The sequence below is a fragment of the Ictalurus punctatus genome, chromosome 25, assembly GCF_001660625.3.
Source record: "Ictalurus punctatus breed USDA103 chromosome 25, Coco_2.0, whole genome shotgun sequence".
Classification (NCBI taxonomy): domain Eukaryota; kingdom Metazoa; phylum Chordata; class Actinopteri; order Siluriformes; family Ictaluridae; genus Ictalurus; species Ictalurus punctatus.
In genome coordinates, this window is record NC_030440.2 from 10,138,289 (window position 1) to 10,157,515 (window position 19,227).

The following is a 19,227-nucleotide window of genomic DNA, read 5'->3' on the forward strand; positions in this document are numbered from 1 at the left end:
GCATAACGGGGATATTCTGTGTGTGGTTGCACAATGATGACTTTCCTGATTGGCCATAATAGCCTAAAGGCTGCAGCCAATGGGAACACTTCTCCATCAGCACGCGTCCTCACAGGACCGATCCGATCACCTCAGGTAAGTTAATGTCTTGACGGAGCTAAAAATCTTAACAGAAGCAGTTACTTTAACAGATGACACTTTGTAGACACTTTGTTCTGGATAAAGCTTTGTGCACGCACCTGAAATGATCAAGGTTTAATCTATTTTGAATGCCCTTATTCATCTTAATTTATTTTCACTATCATAACTTGATGAGAATTATTATCCACAGTTATGTTAGCCTACAAGTTTATTACAAATAGAAACTTGGTCAGTAGTTACATAGAGAGATATGTAATGTTTGTAAAGTGTTTTAGATATCATTTATGCAGATTCTCAAGCTACTATGGGCTTTTACTGTACCACTTTCAGTTTTTTTTATGGCACTGACACCGGTGGTCACTCATTTTTGTTGATGGTAAAAAAAAAAAAAAGGCAAGAAAGAGAGAAAAGTTTAAATGGGTGAGAGCAGCCTTGGTGGCCCAGCACTGCCTCAATGGACAAAATGACATTGGTCCAATTTTGCCACCTAACCTTGACTCAACTGAATGGCTGACATAGGGCCAAGAGACAAAATGACACTTGCCCAACTGAATGGCTGCTTTTTATTTTTGCATGATTAACTTCAAACAAGAGAAAAAAGAAAAGAGAGAGGATGGCGAGGGAACACCTGTTTACAGGTGCATCTCAAAAAATTACAGTATCGTGGAAAAGTTCGTTTTATTTAAAAAAGTGGAATGTTAATATATTCTAGATTCATTACACACAAAGTGAAATATTTCAAGCTCTTTTTTTGTTTTAATCTTGATGATTACGGCTTACAGCTCATGGAAATAAAAAATTCAGTATCTCAAAATATTAGAATAAAGAATTTATAATACAGAAATGTCGACCTTCTGAAAAGTATGTTAATTTATGCTCTCAGTACTTTGTCGGGGCTTTAATCCTTTTGCAGGAATTACTGCATCAATGCGGTGTGGCATGGAGGCGATCAGCCTGTGGCACTGCTGAGGTGTTCTGGAAGCCCAGGTTGCTTTGTTTGCGGCCTTCAGCTCGTCTGTATAGTTTGGTCTGGTGTCTCTCAGATTCTCTATGGAGTTCAGGTCAGGTGAGTCGGCTGGCCAATCAAGCACAGTAATACCATGCTCAGAAAACCAGTTACTAGTAGTTTTGGCACTGTGGGCAGGTGCCAAGTCCTGCTGGAAAAGGAAATCAGCATCTCCATAAAGCTGGTCAGCAGATGGAAGCATGAAGTGCTCTAAAATCTCCTGGTAGACGCTGCATTGACTCTCGACTTGAGAAAACACAGTGGACCAACACCAGCAGATGACATGGCACCCAAATCATCACTGACAGTGGAAACTTCACACTGGACTTCAAGCAACTTGGATTCTGTGCCTCTCCACTCTTCCTCCAGACTCTGGAACCTTGATTTCCAAATGAAATGCAACCTTTACTTCCATCTTCCCCGTGATTGTGCTTGTGTGTACTGAACCAGACAGAGATTAAAGGCTCAGGAAACCTTTGCAGGTGTTTTGAGTTAATTAGCTGATTAGAGCTCTTCTAAGGTCGATGTTTCTGTATTATAGATTCTTTATTCTAATATTTTGAGGTACTGGATTTTTCATTTCCATGAGCTGTACGCTGAAATCATCCAGATTAAAACAAAAAAAGGGCTTGAAATATTTCACTTTATGTGTAATGAATCTAGAATATACGAAAGTTCCACTTTTTGATTAAATTAAGGGGAAAAACAAACTTTTCCACGATATTCTCGTTTTTTTTTTGTTTGTTTTTTTACGCACCTGTATATCCACTAAAACATAACTGATAACAGGAACTGATTTGTTTCCCGGATGTTCTGCAACATTAAATGTAACAATAAACAGTTAAAAGAATGATGTGTAGCTCATTAATAAATTAAACATTGTGCTCATTGGCAAACTGCCATAGTATACGAGGAATCAAACACTTCAGGACATGCGATCATTGAAAAATAATCAATTTCACCTGGTAAGACCAACTCTACTCTGATTTGTCACATCCCTTCTGGAAAAACCCCCAAAACAATAGAAACCATCACAGAAATTCTAACCGTTTCCACTACAAATACCATTAAAACCATCAACTAACTTTTAAAACCATTACTGGTCCTTAATGGTATCCACTAGACATAACATTCCACCAATAGAAGGCAACACACATTCCCAGTATAGACCCATTACAGTTTCCATTAAAACCAATACCATTCCCATTAAAAACCTTTACAAATCCTATGAGGGTTTTAAAAAAAAAAAAAAAAAAAATCACACCACCCAGGCTTTGATTATTTTCCTATAACAGCATGCCTTGATGGTGGTCTGCAGTGGTCTGTAAAGTGTCTCCTCACCTTCCCAGGATGATGGCTGTGATCTTCTGCAGAGGTTTGGCCAGGAGCCACAGCAGCACAGGAGGCGGTGCGCGGAGTCCAGCTGACGTGTGAAACTTCTTCACAGGGCCACAGAAGGCTGGAGAGCGGACCGGAAGCTGTCGGACACACACTGGAGCAGAGGAAAGGAGTCTTGGGGAAATAGTTCTGAGACAGATGGGGGAGCGGTTCAAACAAAACACTGCGGTTGAGTGTAAATCAGACGAGTGGAAGCCTGGACCTCTGGAGCTGCAGCCATTAAGAGACTGTTTGTGACACAGGAGTAATGTCCGCACTCGGCTGAGGGTCGGTGAAAATGCCTTTTGACAAAAACGAAGGCAAATCACAACCATTTCTGCTGGAAAGCTGTTGACAGGCTGCTACTAATCTAAATGATAGCTCGCTGTCAACCCTGTGCGTTGAATGAATCGGAGCGACGCTACACACACCAGTACACGCACTATGAAATTTCCTGTAAGAGAAAACATTTCCATTAGCGTAACTTACAGGTCAGGTGCGACGTAGTTTCGCATGTTATACTTGTAACTCGCTAGACTGAAGCTGAAATTAAACAGGACAGGACAGTTCAGCTCAGCTGTGGGTGTTGCTGTTGTAGCCGGACACACTTAACGGCTACAACAACAAGGAACTGAGTGCACAGCTGAGTAAGATCGATTAACTGGACAAAAGATCGGTCGAGGTCGAGTGTTACACGAAAAACAGTCCTCTTGAACAGCGCATATGGTTAAGGTTCCCCCCGGGGACGTTTTAGATTTAGAGACTTGTTTTATTTGATCACTTTGCAAATATTTTGGTCTGTATAACTAATAATTCGTCTGAATGAACAGTATTCACCACATTCATACAATTTCCCTAACCGACACGAATACTTACCTGAAACAGTATTTTTAATTATGGAATTAGAACTACATCACATTTCATCTTTTGTTTTTGTTTGTTTGTTTGTGGTCTTCAGGTGAAAGACTCTCAGGTCATGAAAAGAAACGAACTAGCTACAAAATAATGACTTTATTACAAAACAAGAACGTGTTCCACAACGATTATTCAAGAGACGACATCACGAAAATCAAGAAAGAAAATCGAGTATAATTCGAGTATAGTCCTCAATGACATCATTGCTAAGATAATACTTTATAATACTTTATTAATCCCCAGATGGAGAAATTAGGGACAGAGTGATTCTGATACTGTATCTGTACTGTAACACTTTATTAGGAACACCTGTACGCCCACACAGTCATGCAGTTATCTAATCCTCCAATCATGTGGCAGCAGTGCGATGCATAAAATCATTCAGATTTGGACTAGTAGCTTTGTGTAATGTTCACATCAACCATCAGACAGGGGGGACAAAATGTGATCTTGATTTTGACCGTGGTATGAATGTTGGTGCCACACAGGCTGTTTTGAGTATTTCTATAACTGCTGATCACCTGGGATTTTCACACACAACAGTCTGTTGTTTCCTCAGAATGGTGCAATAGAGAAAAACATCCAGTGAGCAGCAGTTCTGTGGACGGAAACGCCTTGTTGAGAGATCAGTGCTGAATGGCCAGACTGGTTCGAGCTGATAGAAAGGCTACAGTAACTCAGATAACCCTTCTGTACAATTGTGGTGAGCAGAAAAGCATCTCAGATTGCATGATGCATCGAATCTTGAGGCAGATTGGCTACAAGAGCAGAAGACCACATCAGGTTTCAATTCTGTCAGCCAAGAACAGAAAGCTGAGGCTGCAGTGGGTACAGGCTCACAAAACTGTACAGTTACAGACTGAAAAAACATAGCCTGCTCTGATGAATCTCGATTTGTGCTGAGGCACACAGATCAGGTCAGAATTTGGCACCAACAGCATGAATCCATGAACGCATCCTGCCTTGTATCAAACGTCCAGGCTGGTGGTGTGATGGTGCGGGGAATGTTTTCTTGGCACACTTTGGGCCTGTTAATACCTATCAATCATCGCTTGAATTCCACAGCATATTTGAGTATTGTTGCTGACCATGTGCATCCCTTCATGGCCACAATTTACTCATCTTCTAATGGCTACTTCCAGCATAATAATGCACCATGTCACAAAGAAAATGTCTGAAACTGGTTTCGTGAACATAATTAGTTCAGTGTTCTTCAGCAACCTTCCCAGTCACCGGATCTGAATCCAATAGAACAGCTTTGGTATGTGGTAGAACGGTAGAACTTTCACAGCATGAAAGTGCAGCTGAAAAATCTGCAGGAACTGTGTGATGTAATCATGTCAATATGGACCAGAATCTCAAAGGAATGTTTCCAACATCTGGAATCCATGCAATGAAGAATTTGTGTTCCTACTAAAGTGCTCAGTGTTTGTAATATCCAGATTTGATTTAAATACAACACTGTACGGTTAAGAAACACTTAAGAGATCCTAATGAATGAGTGTTTGCTGTTAATTAGCAGCTAAAATGGAAAAATAAGATTTAGCAAAGAGAGCTATAGACATAATGGAGAGCAAGTACAAAACTCATTTAGCAAGTTAACACAATGTACATGGTTAACACTGACTAGCTTTCAGTGCATCTGTGTTGTTACAATGACTTGTTTAATTGCTGCCAAAATTACATCAACATGAGGTACAGTACTTTGCAAATGATTATTATTCTTACTACAAAACACAGCTGAATAACATTAGTATCTGCAACAACAGGAGCTCTCCTTAATAACTTAGCTGCTCATTAGGTCAGATGAATGTCAATACTCAGGTTCTGCTGATGGTACAGGAGGTATATTTACTTCTTTACCAGCTACAACTTGACTTCCAGAACTTGAGCTATTAAGGCCTTTATCAGAATTGCTAGCGTTAATGATGGACTGCTCCTCATTTGAACACATCTCCTCATAGTCCAAGACCTCACTACTGTCCATCAGCTCGGAGGTGGTGAAGGTGTGTGTAGGAAACTGTTTAAATTGCTCATGAAGATGAGAGGACGAGCCAGAAGCTTGCTCTGTCTCTTGCTTATCTATGAAATGTGTAACGAACAACGCTTCGATCTGGAACAGAAAGGTCTCGGTCTCTGGGATGTCTGCCAGAATCGTCCTAAGTGATGTGAGCATCTGTGGAACAATTACACTTGTACTTAAACTCCATATATTTGAAGGAAATGAGAAAAAAAAATCTTATCCTAGTTCATTACCTTTTCCAGGCATGTGAGCGAGGAATCGCTGCGGTAGAGTCTTTCCATGGGCACAGACCTGCAGGAGAAACCCATGGAGAGGATCACACGATGAAAAACATGGCACAGACGGCATACATTACCAAAAACCGAGAATTTCCACACATTTTGCCTAAACCTCCTAAGAGCAGTTGTTCAGACTGAGTCAGTAAGCACTTATGCTGAAAATACACTCACAGTCCACTTTATTAGGAACACCTGTACATTCATGTAGTTATCTGATCTACAAGTCATGTGGCAGCAGCACAATGCAAAAAATCATGCAGATACAGGTCAAGAGCTTCAATTATGATCACAACAAACATCAGAATGAGGAAATGTGTGATCACTGTGACTTTAACTGTGGCATGATTGCTGGTACCAGATGGGCTGGTTTGAGTATTTCATAAACTGCTCAACTCCTGGGGTTCTCACACACACAGGAGTTTACACAGGATGGTGGATAAAACTGCATACAAACAGCTTTGGTAAGACATTCTCTCATGTCTGTCTCATCGAAAGTCTGTAATTTATGGTTTTGAATTTACATCATCTACAGTAGTTGTGAATCGCGTTGAGATTCCTGTCTGATCTATTCTTACATGAACTACAGATTAGATACTATAGATTAGGTTAAAAGCATGCGGGAGTATTCGGTTAACATTCCCGGTGCATCCGCAGTAACGTAAGAAACAAAAATGAAATATCATTCACAGAGGTGTTTGTTGTATAGGACAGAAATGCACCAACCCATATGAGTGCCTGTACTTGAACACCACCCATTCTGCTCTCCTCATCACTTCGGTCAAATCTGGAGGCTCAGGGGAGATTTGATACTCAAACTTGTACGGAAGCTCTAAGACAAACACACGCATCACAGAATAACAAACATTTTTCAGCCAATGGGTTAGCACGAAAATATACTTAATGTGTTCAGAGGTTTTGAAATAATTAACATTTCTACAGATTTACACCTGACCCAACTTCTTTATACTCTACTGAATTATGCTGATTGCATAGTTTGAACTTTTAGGTGAAGAGAGGTGAAGTACATACTCTGAGTGCCAGCGGATCCAGTCTCTTCCTGCACTAGCAGACATGTATTCTGGGACACAGGGGAGGAGTTACTGGGGTTATATGGGCTCACAATCATTCCTATAAATGGAGCTCCTCCTCGAGAGAAATAATTCTGGAGGTCAGAGAAGACAGAAGTTAGAGAGAGAGAGAGATACTTCTTAATTATCGTCCTAACTGTAGACATTGACATTTTCAGGTGTGTAGATATTTGGACATTTGTTATATTCACTGCCTGATTTAAAAAGGTCAACATACACTGATCAGCCATAACATTAAAACTGACAGGTGAAGTGAATAACATTGATTATCTTGTTACAATGGCACCTGTCGAGGGGTGGGATATATTAGGCAGCAAGTGAACAGTCAGTTCTCCAAGTCGATGTGTTAGAAGCAGGAAAAATGGGCAAGTGTAAGTATCTGAGTGACTTTAACATGGGCCAAATGGTGATGGCTAGACGAGTGGGTCAGAGCATCTCCAAAAAAGGGAAGGTATTATGGGGTGTTCCAGGTATGCAGTGTCTAGCTAGCCCGTCTGATCTGATCCCAATGAAGGGGCAGTGTGATGCTCTGGGCAATGTCATGCTGGGAAACCTTGGGTCCTGGTATCTATGTGGATTTTACTTTGACACATACCACCTACCTAAACATCGTTGCAAACCAAGTACACGCCCTCATAGCAGCGGTATTCCCTAATGGCAGTGGAATCTTTCAGCAGGATAATGTGCATTGCCGCACTGCAAAACTGTTCAGGAATGGTTTGAGGAACATGAAAACTGCAAGGTGTTGACACGGCCTCCAAATTCCCCAGATCTCAGTCCGATCGAGCATCTGTGGGATGTGCTAGACAAACAAGTCAGATCCATAGTGGCCCCACCTCGCAACTTACAGGATTTAACGAATCTGCTGCTAACGTCTTGGGGCCAGAAACCACAGCACACCTACAGAGGTCTTGTGGGGCCCATGCCTCGAAAAGTCAGCGCTGTTTTGGTGGCATGAGGGGACCTACACAATATCACGCAGGTGGTTTTAAAGTTATGGCTAATCGGCATACTTTTGTCTCATTTAATTCGTGTACTCTCTATTGGGCCTCTGCATCACCTCGTATTTATAACCCAGTGATACAGGAAGTCATGGATGAACGCATAAGAGTTCTTAAACACTTAAACTTATAAAAGTAAAATAAATCCGAACATGCTTCGGTTACATTTTGTTGACAGAGGGCTACTGTGGATTTTCAGCATTGTCTATCCAAGCTTAAATTACACTAGTAATTAAATTAAATAAAATAAAAATTCAATGAACTTCAAACGCCTGTCATTCTCGTTCATACCTGGTACTTGGCCTGAGTGTCAATGTCTCTGAGGGAAGGGTTTGGGTCAAAAGCTGGATGTGAGTGATACCAGCCAACTACACTGTGACCCCTGACCCCGAGCATCTCAGATGCTTGTGTCTGGGAGACAGGGTCCATTTCACACTGCAGTCCAGTGCTGAGGCTGTTACATGGTTCTGCTGTGCAAATCTACACACACACACACACACACACACACACACACACACACACACACACACACACGTCAACAGCTACCTGTAATTTCACGCTAAAAGTATGTGGACATCTGACCATCTCACACACACACACACACACACATGTGGTTCTTCCCCAAACTGTTGCCACAAAGTTGGAAGCACACAATTGTTTAGAATGTTTTTGTATGCTGTAGCATTAAGATTTCCCTTCATTGGATGTAAGAGGTACAAACCTGTTCCAGTATGACAGTGCCGCTGTGTACAAAGAGAGCTCCATGAAGACATGGTTTACCAAGACTGGAGTGAAAGAACTTGAGTGGCCTGCACAGAGCCCTGACCTCAAGTCCACTGAACACCTTTGGGATGAACTGGAAATGGAGCCTCCTCACCAAACATGACCTCACTAATGCTCTTGTAGCTGAGTGAGCATAAATCCCCATAGCCACACTCCAAAATCTAGTGGAAAGCCTTCCCAGAAAGTGGAGGCTGTTATTGCAGCAAAAGGGGAATAAAACTGCACTGGGATGTTCAATGAGCATGTATCAGTGTGATGATCAGTTGTCTACAAACTTTTGGCTGTATTACTAACACTATTACAGTAACCATGTAATAAAGTTTTAATAAGTGAACTTTCAGATTTCTGGGTAGACATTATTTTGTTTCCTTCTACACTATGTAAGTGGAATTCCAGGCTAGACCGTATCAGGAGAATTGACTGATCTGTTACAAAAGTGATTAAGGCTCTTACCCGTAACACTTTGTCCTCATGATCGTAAGATCCACCCAGGAGTCCGATCACCTCTCCCATAGAGACATGAGCATGCTGGCACAAGAGAGAGAAACATTTTACCAAGTAGCCATGTGCTAGTAGTCCAACAAAATGTGTTCTGGTAGTGAGCTCTTCTGTAATCACTTTCAGTTCAATAATTTATTTTATATATATATATATATATATATATATATATATATATATATATATATATATATATATATATATATATATAAATTTAAACAGATTACAAATGCTTGTAGCATAAAATCTAAGACAGTGTAAGTTTGAATTTAAGACAATGTAACGGTGCAATTTCTTTCATTCCCAACATGTAATTTCAGACTAATTGAGGCTTCTTAAGGACAAACAGCACAGAAGGGAGTTCATATCCTGGCACTGGCATTACATTCAAGTCTCATGGATGTTATTAATCAGCGCTGAGTATAATATGAGTGACGTTTCTCTCAAAGCTTATAGAAAACCTTGCATAGTGTACATTCTGGGTGTGTCACAAGGACAATATCTGTATCTGTGTTAGTCTTCTAAACCATTTCAGAGCTCGGTTTTCTGGATCAAAACACTGATGATAGACAAAAAAAGCGAATAGTGTCCCTCATATTCATATCTGTATTTGCACCATTTTAGACCAAGTTATCTGTCCATTCCAAATAATATATTCATATTGGGTCATGTTCGTAGTGTACATGCTGTTTCAGTTTCACTTGCTGTATTAGAGTTCCTGTTGTATTATTTAAGTGTCTAGATTTATAACCATGTGCTAAAATGTGTCTTGGTGTTAAAATGATTGCTGTGTGTTCATGGTGGTGCTGTACAGTCCCTAATCCTGTCCATTCAGTATCTTAATTTTATAATCAACCACTGTAAACATACCACATCCACGACAACCAGAGCTTCAGCACACACTATCACTCGGAATGGTTCCTGAAGATCAAAGACAAGGTACAGTTTACATATTCATACACTACATGTGGATTTATAGTTTAACCAGTGCGAAAGCGAGAGGTTTACCTGTCGTTCCTCTCCAAAGGCTTTGCACTGGATGAGCTGGAACGGATCAAAAGAGCTGCAAAGCAGGAAAAAAAACACTCAGATCTTGTCCTAAAACACAGTGTGTACTGTATCTACTTCCAAAAGCAAATAAGCTGGTGCAGTTGCACAGATACACTCACCCTCGCTTAGGGAGTTTGCAGGGCTTTGGTTGCCTCTTTTTCATCTCCTCTCTCCTAAGGGCAAGTTCCTCTGCACTCAGATGCTGAAAGGCAAAAAAGGATTCATTTTCAAACTTCAGAGATAATCAGTAATAATTTTCCAGACTTAGTGGATTAGGAGTTCATGGACTGATCATAAATTCATGAATTAAAAATTATGATTACTTGCCAGAGCTTAAAAATGAAGGTAAGTAAGGAATAACGTACCAAAGGGTGCACTGTTATAGGAAAATAATCAAGGGTAGTGTGATGCATTACCATTCCAAAGCTGATTATTTTCCTATAACTGCTTGTCCCGAAGTCTAGTCAAATCCCTAGTTTACCAAAGCAATAACAATACAGTGATAACAATACAGAAAAACACATCATTGCTTCATATGAGCCCAGTACCTCATAGGTCTGGCCCTCCAGGTCTCGGGCATCACACCAGTTCCCAAAGGCGTCACGCACACGTCGTTTCCTTGTGCGCTTTGAAGACAAATAAATCACACAGATAAACATAAAAAAAGCCCAAAAAGGTACAGTGACTGCAAATCTAGCTGCTGCAAACATTAGCTACACATATGAGATACTACTTGAGCTACAACAAGTATGCCTGGCTGTAGCTGCTAATATTTGGTGAGAATACACAGTCAGTGATGTGTGATCTGGGATGCTAAATAAATAAACACAGGCTATGTGTTTGTACATGGATAGTCACCATGGACTGTAGTCTCTGAGCCAGCTGATAGGCCTCCAGACTGTCTCTGCTTTCCTTCAGACGCGAGCGGTCCACCGGCCGAGGACGGTTATAGATAGCCTGCTCTGTGGAGTGGGAGGAGGAAAAACAGTAGAAAATAATGTTTAGTTAAATATGTAATGATAATGATAATAAAATGTGCGAGGCAGGCATCTTGTACATTTTCCTATCACGATCATGTACATCTTCATGCTGAACCACAAAAGAATTAAGACACGACAGAGCTTGCTGTTATAGAATCAGTGACTGGGAGTGTACATCACACTATGCTAATATCACACTACCCAGTCAAAAGTTTACACACTCCTTCTTTATTTTTATTTATTCTCCATGTTGTAGAATAATAATAAAGTCATCAAAACTCTGGAGTAACACAAATGGAACTATGGGAATTATGTTGTGATAAAAAAATCAAAAATAAATTTTAAAAAAATGTAGTATTTTAATATCTACAAAGTAGAAAGCCTTTTCACCTAGAATTTCCAGAAATGTATTCTTGGCATTTTCTCAACCGATTTCTTGAGGAATTTCCCTGAGATGCTTTTTAAACAGTATTAAAGGAGTTCACACCTACGCTGGACTCTTATTGGCTGCTTTTCGGAATATTTCGCTCCAAGACGTCCGTTAAAAAAAATATTGTTTTGTAAATAAAACATTCGTTTTCTAATGAAAGAAACGAATATGTTGGCACAATTATATTTTTGTCTACAACACCGATTTGAAACATTTAAATCATACACCTTCAGATCAAAAGCTTTTTAAGATCATGAGAAACATTTCAGTCGAGTGTCCACAAACCTTTGACTGGTAGTGTAAATAAAGTTGATTAGTTTCCAACAACAGCAAAACAAGAGCATTTTATTCCTCTTACACTAAAGCAATTTACCAATGATTACACCATATAATAATAACTATAAACAATCGTTCTCACCAGCCTCTCTGTTTATATCACCACTGAAGTTAATAAGATCAAAAAAAAAAAAAACACAAAGCCCTCCGTCCTGAAAAGGTTTTCTTATTTACAGCTTTACATCCGACACACACATTATGCTCAATAACTTTCTTCTCAAAGAAAACATTAACATTTACACGTGTTGCATACAAGTCCTCAAACACATGACGTCTGTACTCTAAACACTCAATACGTGATGTATTTAGTGCATTTGAAAACGGCGTTAAAACAGTGTTTAGTTTTGTCTACTGCTTGTTTATATCTGACTATAACCCTTAAGTATATGGGTCCTTCGCCAAGCGTTGCACAAACTGCACTTATGCGTGCCTAATGCATATTAACCTGGAAACTCTTGTGCTAATGATAAACTGTAAAAATAAACAAATAAATAATAACAAGTAAATTAAAAAATTAAATATATTTAGTTTGCTTGTCACTACACCCCATATTGAGCTGCAACATTGTGCATCAGTTACACATTATTTTGTCAAAAACACATCCAACAGAAATGACAAAACATCAATTTTTGACAAAAAAAAGAAGCAAAAAAACTGCACTTCCCTCCAGCACGCTTGCTTTAAAGTGCACCCGTTATGGTTTTTCAAATATTACCTTTCATGTAATGTGTTATATTTCCGTTTGTGAATGTAAAAAGTCTGCGAACTTTCAAAAATCAAAGAGCACGACAAACGGAGTTGTTGACTCCCAAAAGAAGGAATCGATTCTGAACAGCTGAAACGAGTCGTTAGTGATTCCAGACTTTACTTCCTGTACTAACCTACGTAGGTTTGTAACAAAAAGCCCCGCCTCTGGTCTTTATCCGCTGCTCGCAAACAGGCAGAGCTGAAACTCGTTATGGTAGTGGGCGTTTCCTTTTTGAAACACGCTGACAGCGGTAGACCAATCACAACAGACTGGGACATCCGACCAATCAGAGCAGAGTGTGCTCTCTGAGAGGGGGAGTTTAGAATGAATCCTTTAGAACGGATCATTTAAGGAGTTGTTTGTAACACTGGGGGGAAAAATGTAATGCTGCAGTTTAAATGATGTGCACATTAAAGTGTTTTTTGACCTTGGATGCATGTAAATCATGAGATATGAGATCTCAAACAAAATTAGGCACGTTTCAAAACCATAATAGGTGCACTTTAATTACAACAGAACAATGACTGGCGTTTATACATTGTGGGTTAGTTTCAAGAATTCTTCCATTAGTACTCGGTTATAAGGTCTATACAATTGGAACTAAAGACTTTCTGTGCTGTGTGCTGAACACAATGCTCTCTCAAATGTAACCACACTCCAAGACCGGAGAATAAGACAACGCTAGACAAACTAGCACAGAGTTAAGAGGATTACCACAGTTGAAGTTGATCGCCCCTATGAGCTCCAGGTAAGTGTGTATTCGGCCGATGCAGTTCACGTCCCCACAGTTCTTCAAGCCTGGACGCACTGACGTCTTATTTAAGTACTTGGGTTTGCTCTTCTCCCTAACACACACACACACACACACACACTTTAAATTACATGCTACAGTCCATTTTGCCTCATAAATCCATCAGGATCCATCACACACTCACCACTGGTCCAGTATGTAGTTGCGGATTTTCAGATATCGCTCCGGGGTTTTCGACAGACGACCCTCAAAGAATTCTGGGATGGCTTGCTTTTCTTCTTCTGTGACGGTGCTTGTGTCCAACGTTACTTCCTGTTCAGGGGGCTTCAGCTCCTCCTCTTCGTCCTGGTCCTCTGTGTCCTCTAGTGGACTCTTTTCAACTTTATCTACAAAAAGAAATACCAATGTTAAAAATCCTCAATTAGGCCTGTCACGATAATTATCGACTTTTGGATTGACCTCGATCGTTTTTGCTGACCTCGATGTTGCTCAGTGTTTACATGCGTGTTTGTTTACATAAGAATGAACATCAGCAACATTTTAGCCTTTCGCACTGCTTCTGTCCTCTAGTCTGCTCTGGGGCTGTCAAATTAAAATCTGAACTTCGAATGTTTTGTCGAATTTAAAATAAAAATGCTCATTCGAACACAAAAACTGCACATTCGAATTTAAGACATGTAGCAAGCACTAACACCGATTTTAATTAAAACTTGAAAAAAAAAAAAACACGCAAGATTTTTGAAGAGGAAAAATGTAGAAAGAATAGTTCTAGTGTAACATCGGGGATTGAGCCGCTTAAGCGTAAACTGAAGCTGAATAGTGAATGAATCGTGGTAAACTGAAGCGCTTTACTATCGGGGTTAATTAACTCACCTATACACACAAGAGATTAATCACACATATACACACAACATAAACCTAATACTACAACTCGCTTCTGCACAAAATGACACGAATGCACAAGTGATCTTTAACTTAAGTAAGGCAGGCGCTCCATAGAACAGTAAGTCACGCTGTGAATACGGACAATGAATAACTAAAGTATAAAAAAAATTCACAATATTGTATAACAATCCATTTTATTTATTGTTTTGGTTGAGTTTTTTTTATTTATTTATTTATTTCGGATATTAAAATGCTGGGTTTTTTTACATTCTAAATCCAATGCATGAATATTCTTAAGAATTAAAAGTTCATTGCTCTTTGAAAAGTTGTACTTGCATTATTGTTATTATATTATCACTCGCATAAAAATGCTCTTAAAATGACAATAATATTGTTTATAGCAATTATTTCTGGGACGATATATCGTCCAACAAATGTAGCGATTGTGACAGGCCTAACCTCAATAGTAATAAATGCACAGTGGTTAAGGATAATACTAATACTAATATTTTGTTGCTGAATGAGCATACAAATCATGTGATGGACATGTATGGCTTTGAAAATAAGCAGCAGGTACCTTCAGAGCACTCATCCTCGTGTTGCGGCTGTGTTTTTGCGTCCCAGGACTCTGTCTGATCTCCAGGTTCTGGCTCGGTCACGGTCTGAAAGTGGCTGCTGTTCCCCTCAGGGATCAGCTCAGCAGGTGTATCAGACTCTTCCACTACGTCCGAGAACGCTACTTGAGCTTGGTCTTGAGGCTGGTCCAAATCTTTGGGCTCGTCTCTGAAATCGAACTGGTTCTCAGGCTGACTCTCATCGTCACTCAGGTCATCGGTGATGTCCACGTCCTCGTCGTCAGACAGGCGTTCGATGCGTACAGCGTTGGCCAGAGCAGCGGTCTGAGGCTGGACAGAGGGAGGGCTGGATCCTGATGGTAGCGCGTGAAGCAGTGCACTCTGGGGCTTAGTGGAAGACACTTCAGCATGACCTTCAGATTTAGCCTTTAGATTAAAATACAAACAGAAGAGATGAGATAACTAGGATAACTGAGCTGATGACAGTTTGCTGCAGCCACAAATACAATAAATGGCAACAATTTTCAACAATCTGCATAAACACTGATGCGTAATCTAGTAAAAGTACTGTAATTACAATGATAAGGCAGTAGAACCGATGTATCAGAAGTCATTTCTGATGATTAAAGGTGACCGAGACAACCCTTTATAGTTTATATTTAACTTAAAGCAGCAGTATGTCATTTATAAAGTTGTTCCAGACTGGAAAAGGTAAACAAAAAGCATGAATATAGAGAAACATGCTGCAGATCAGTTTTTCGAAGGCACCTTTGAAATTGTGCGATAATCTGAAGAACATTCTAACGCCTCTATAATATCTTTAACATGTTCACGTGCTGATGTGCACACGGCACCATCCATACATTAAACCCAAATTTCAGAACAGCTCACAAATCTCTAAAAGCTCAAACATGGCAATGAATATCTCAAGAACGTGCTGTACCTTGTTTTTAAAGTACTGCCTGGCATAACTCTTCACTTGAAGAACTGTCCTAGAGCCAATCAGCTTCGCGATTTTCGTCCATCTCCGACCAAACTGAGCCTGGTTCAGTACATGGTCATAAAGTCACAGCAGTGTTATTGTACGTGCTTAACATGATTACTGTATATGTATGTTTGTAATGACGATTAAAACTAAGGGGAAACAATAACGTACAAGTCCTTTCTCAAAGAGATCTTTCTCCTCTTGTGCCCAACGAGCCGACGCTCCAGAGCTCTTCACCGGTGACCTGCGCGGAGTTACACAAACTTTCTCGACTCGTTTTCATGAAATCTTTTTTACATTTATTCGACATTTTCTCCAAAAGTGGTTTGTTCTAGACAGTCATCTTAACACAAAATTGAGAAGAATACACTTCGTTCTTTACTCACTTTTTTACTTTAGGCTTTTCGTCAGCCCACGCCACTTTAGGAACCTTCTTCCCAGCAAAATAATACGTAAACAAAGTTAAGGGCGTACACGTACTCTTTCGGACAAAATACAGGGTGACCGAAAGTCTCCATAGATAGGGGAAATTAATTTTTCATACTTATATATATATATATATATATATATATATATATATATATAAATTTCAGATAGCCTTTAAGAACGCCTTTGACAAGAGAAGAATGTATTGAAATCATTCTCATGGCTGTATCGGGAAGCTGTCGCAAGGTTGCGATGGACTCGAATAAGCGTTAAGGGACTCCTCATAAGGCCCAGATATTTAACTTGAGGGTATCCCAAAACTCTCCATACAGTAGGGGACTATGTATTCCAGCACCACGTCGGGTCGTGCCCTGTGGATGTTGGTGGAAGTCTGCGCCTCAGTTGGTCTGCAACACTTCCAGTCTTTTTGAATGTGCTAATAAGTTTGGCGACAGCGTCGTGTGTGATGTGCTCGTTAAAGTCGTGTGTGATGTGACAAAGTCCATCGCAACATTGCGACAGCTTCCCGATACAGCCGTGAGAATGATTTCAATACGTTCTTCTTTTGTCAAAGGCGTTCTTAAAGGCTATCTGAAATTTATAACTACAATATAAACTACCGGTAAGTAGGGAAGACATTTTGTAATTTTGTAAGTCATTTTGAAGTTTAAAAAGTGTTCATTTCCCCTATGTATGGAGAATTTTGGGACTCCTTGTGTAATTCTAGAAACATAAACATTGTCTGTAATTTGTCCCAGTTTCATAAGTAATCCAAATTAGAGGGGTTTTTTTGTCTGAAAACTCTAAACACACTCAAGTGTGCCAGATGCGAGGATCCTCGTTTTCACCTCACGATGATGGTAAGATATAACACTTCTTTTTTTTATGATTGTTTGGTATACCTAATTTATTGACACTGAATAGCCTTTATCTCTGAACATTCACTAGGTTATAATTTTAATATGCAAATAGTCTTTCTTTTCTTACGCTATGTTAGCTCACTATCAGACAGTTGTATCTAGCCATCTAACATAATAATGAGGAAAACTTTTAAGAAAATAATGTACTAAAGTAAATTAAACAATATACATACATATATATACACACATACATCAGGTCAGGGTGTAATTTATAAATTTGTTTATATTGAAATGGGAAAAGGAAATATAGCAACATCAACACCCTGGTTGGTGAATTTCCATGAGGGGTTCGAACACTGTCCACGAACGTTCTCTGGCGAAGGCACAACCGACGTGGTGTTCTCACACACAGAACCCCTATGTATGTACAGAGAGATTGGGATTTGAAAAGGAAACCCTGGGTCACTTCAATTAAGGATATTGTTCTTCCAGCAGCATGCTCTCAATGATCTCTCTGTTCTCATCACTGATCGAGTTATCCAGGCTCCAGGGCTGAGAGAGAAAAATGAGACAACGTGAGAAATCCAATGAAGCTTGTGTTCTCAGTGTGTTGCTTCAACTAAAAAACTAAGGCTGTGACAATCCGTAACTTTCTCTTACCAGCACTGTAGGGTCAGTCCTCCATGCTGACTGTAAGTACTGATCCTGGAGGATCATTGCTCTAGAAAGATCACTGGAAAATCAAGCAGGTGAGATCTTTACCCAAGTAATCTAATCAGCATTACAGGTAAGAGCACGACATCCTTAAAGAGGTTCATTTTGTTAAGGCAAGAAATGTTCTTCTGATGAAAATGAACCAATAATTCACCCTTTTGCTTAAAATATACCTGCTGAAAAAAAACAACGGAAATTCAAATGGATTCCACTACAAGTACCCTTACAAACCATCAGCTAACAATTAAATCGTTTCTGGTCCTTAATGGTTTGCACTAGACATAATATGCCACCAATAGAAGGCAACAAATTACCAGTAGACCCCCTTTACAGGAACCATTACAGTTCCCATTAAAACCAGTACAATTCCCATTATATCCATTAGAAATTTTCTGAGGGTTTCTAAAGTTTTGTTTTGTCGTTGTTTTTTCAGCAGGGATATGACCAAATGTAACAGCATTTTCCCTTATACCTGTTAACACGGCTCAACCCCAAATGTGTCCCTACTCCCCATGTAAGTGCAGTAATGAGGGTGTGAACTAATGTGTCTTAACAGCCTTTAAAGTGCACTACATGTGGAATAGAGCGCCATTGGGAACGCAGCCTTACTATCAGTGTCACTACTGAATCCTGGGCGAAAATCACTGTACATAACCATCCTTAAAAAGCTCAGGAACCCATTCTTTATATATTTTTTTAACTAATTATATAAAGATGAAAAATAGTTACATACGCATTTGAAAGAAATTACTTACAATTACATGAAAACAACAACAACAACAACAACAACAACAAGTAAATAGAGCATAGCATCTTACAGCAGATGGACCTGTCAGGGACAGAACCTACAGCTGTAAACATACATTAACATACAGATTTTACAGCACAGGGAAAGCATCTAAAAACATGGACCATCTTTAAAAATTTCTTCAAGATATTTAAGGAATCTTAAGGAATAAAACGAAGAGATTTAAAAAGCAAATAATATTGCATTTTCAGGTGGGGGAAGGATGGAACAGCATTGGCAAATGTTTGTTAATGAATGAAAAATTACCGCATAAAGTAAATAAAACAAAATTAACCACATACTCCAAAAGTTTATTAGTATTGTTATATTTTTTTTTTTTAAATGTCTTTAAAACGAAAAGAATGTGTAAAATTAACTCAGGAACGTATTCAGAAAGCATGTTTACCCATCATCTGCATCACATTCGTCTCCTTCGATGTCAACATCCACCTCGTCCGCCATGACGCTGGTGAAAACGGCTCAAAGCGGCGGAGAGGAGACGCGAAGAGCTTCCTTCCGTGTTGCTTTTTTCATAGCGACACCGTGTGGCCTGGAGGCGGTACTGCAGCCCAGTGTGCGAATACTGATAC

General features: G+C 39.6%; 2 protein-coding genes across 2 annotated transcripts in view; both read right to left on the minus strand.

Moving 5' to 3' along the window:
* Positions 1-3,253, minus strand: part of oma1 (OMA1 zinc metallopeptidase) — a 24,760-nt gene extending 21,507 nt beyond the window's left edge. The window contains exon 1 of the mRNA XM_017456135.3: positions 2,489-3,253. Coding sequence (XP_017311624.1) covers positions 2,489-2,859 — 371 coding nt within the window. The 5' untranslated portion in view covers positions 2,860-3,253. The remainder of the gene's footprint in view (positions 1-2,488) is intronic.
* Positions 3,254-3,520: 267 nt separating this feature from the next.
* Positions 3,521-19,151, minus strand: mysm1 (Myb-like, SWIRM and MPN domains 1). Its single transcript, XM_017456134.3, has 20 exons — positions 19,044-19,151; positions 17,797-17,869; positions 17,618-17,688; positions 16,237-16,302; positions 16,022-16,094; positions 15,809-15,907; positions 14,868-15,291; positions 13,590-13,791; positions 13,369-13,499; positions 11,019-11,122; positions 10,709-10,786; positions 10,280-10,362; positions 10,119-10,173; positions 9,981-10,031; positions 9,066-9,140; positions 8,121-8,309; positions 6,770-6,902; positions 6,464-6,569; positions 5,696-5,753; positions 3,521-5,615 (listed from the first exon to the last, which is right to left on the minus strand). Exons 1-20 carry the CDS (start codon positions 19,097-19,099, stop codon positions 5,253-5,255), a joined length of 2,490 nt encoding a protein of 829 aa, XP_017311623.1. The 5' UTR covers positions 19,100-19,151; the 3' UTR covers positions 3,521-5,252.
* Positions 19,152-19,227: the final 76 nt, after the last annotated feature.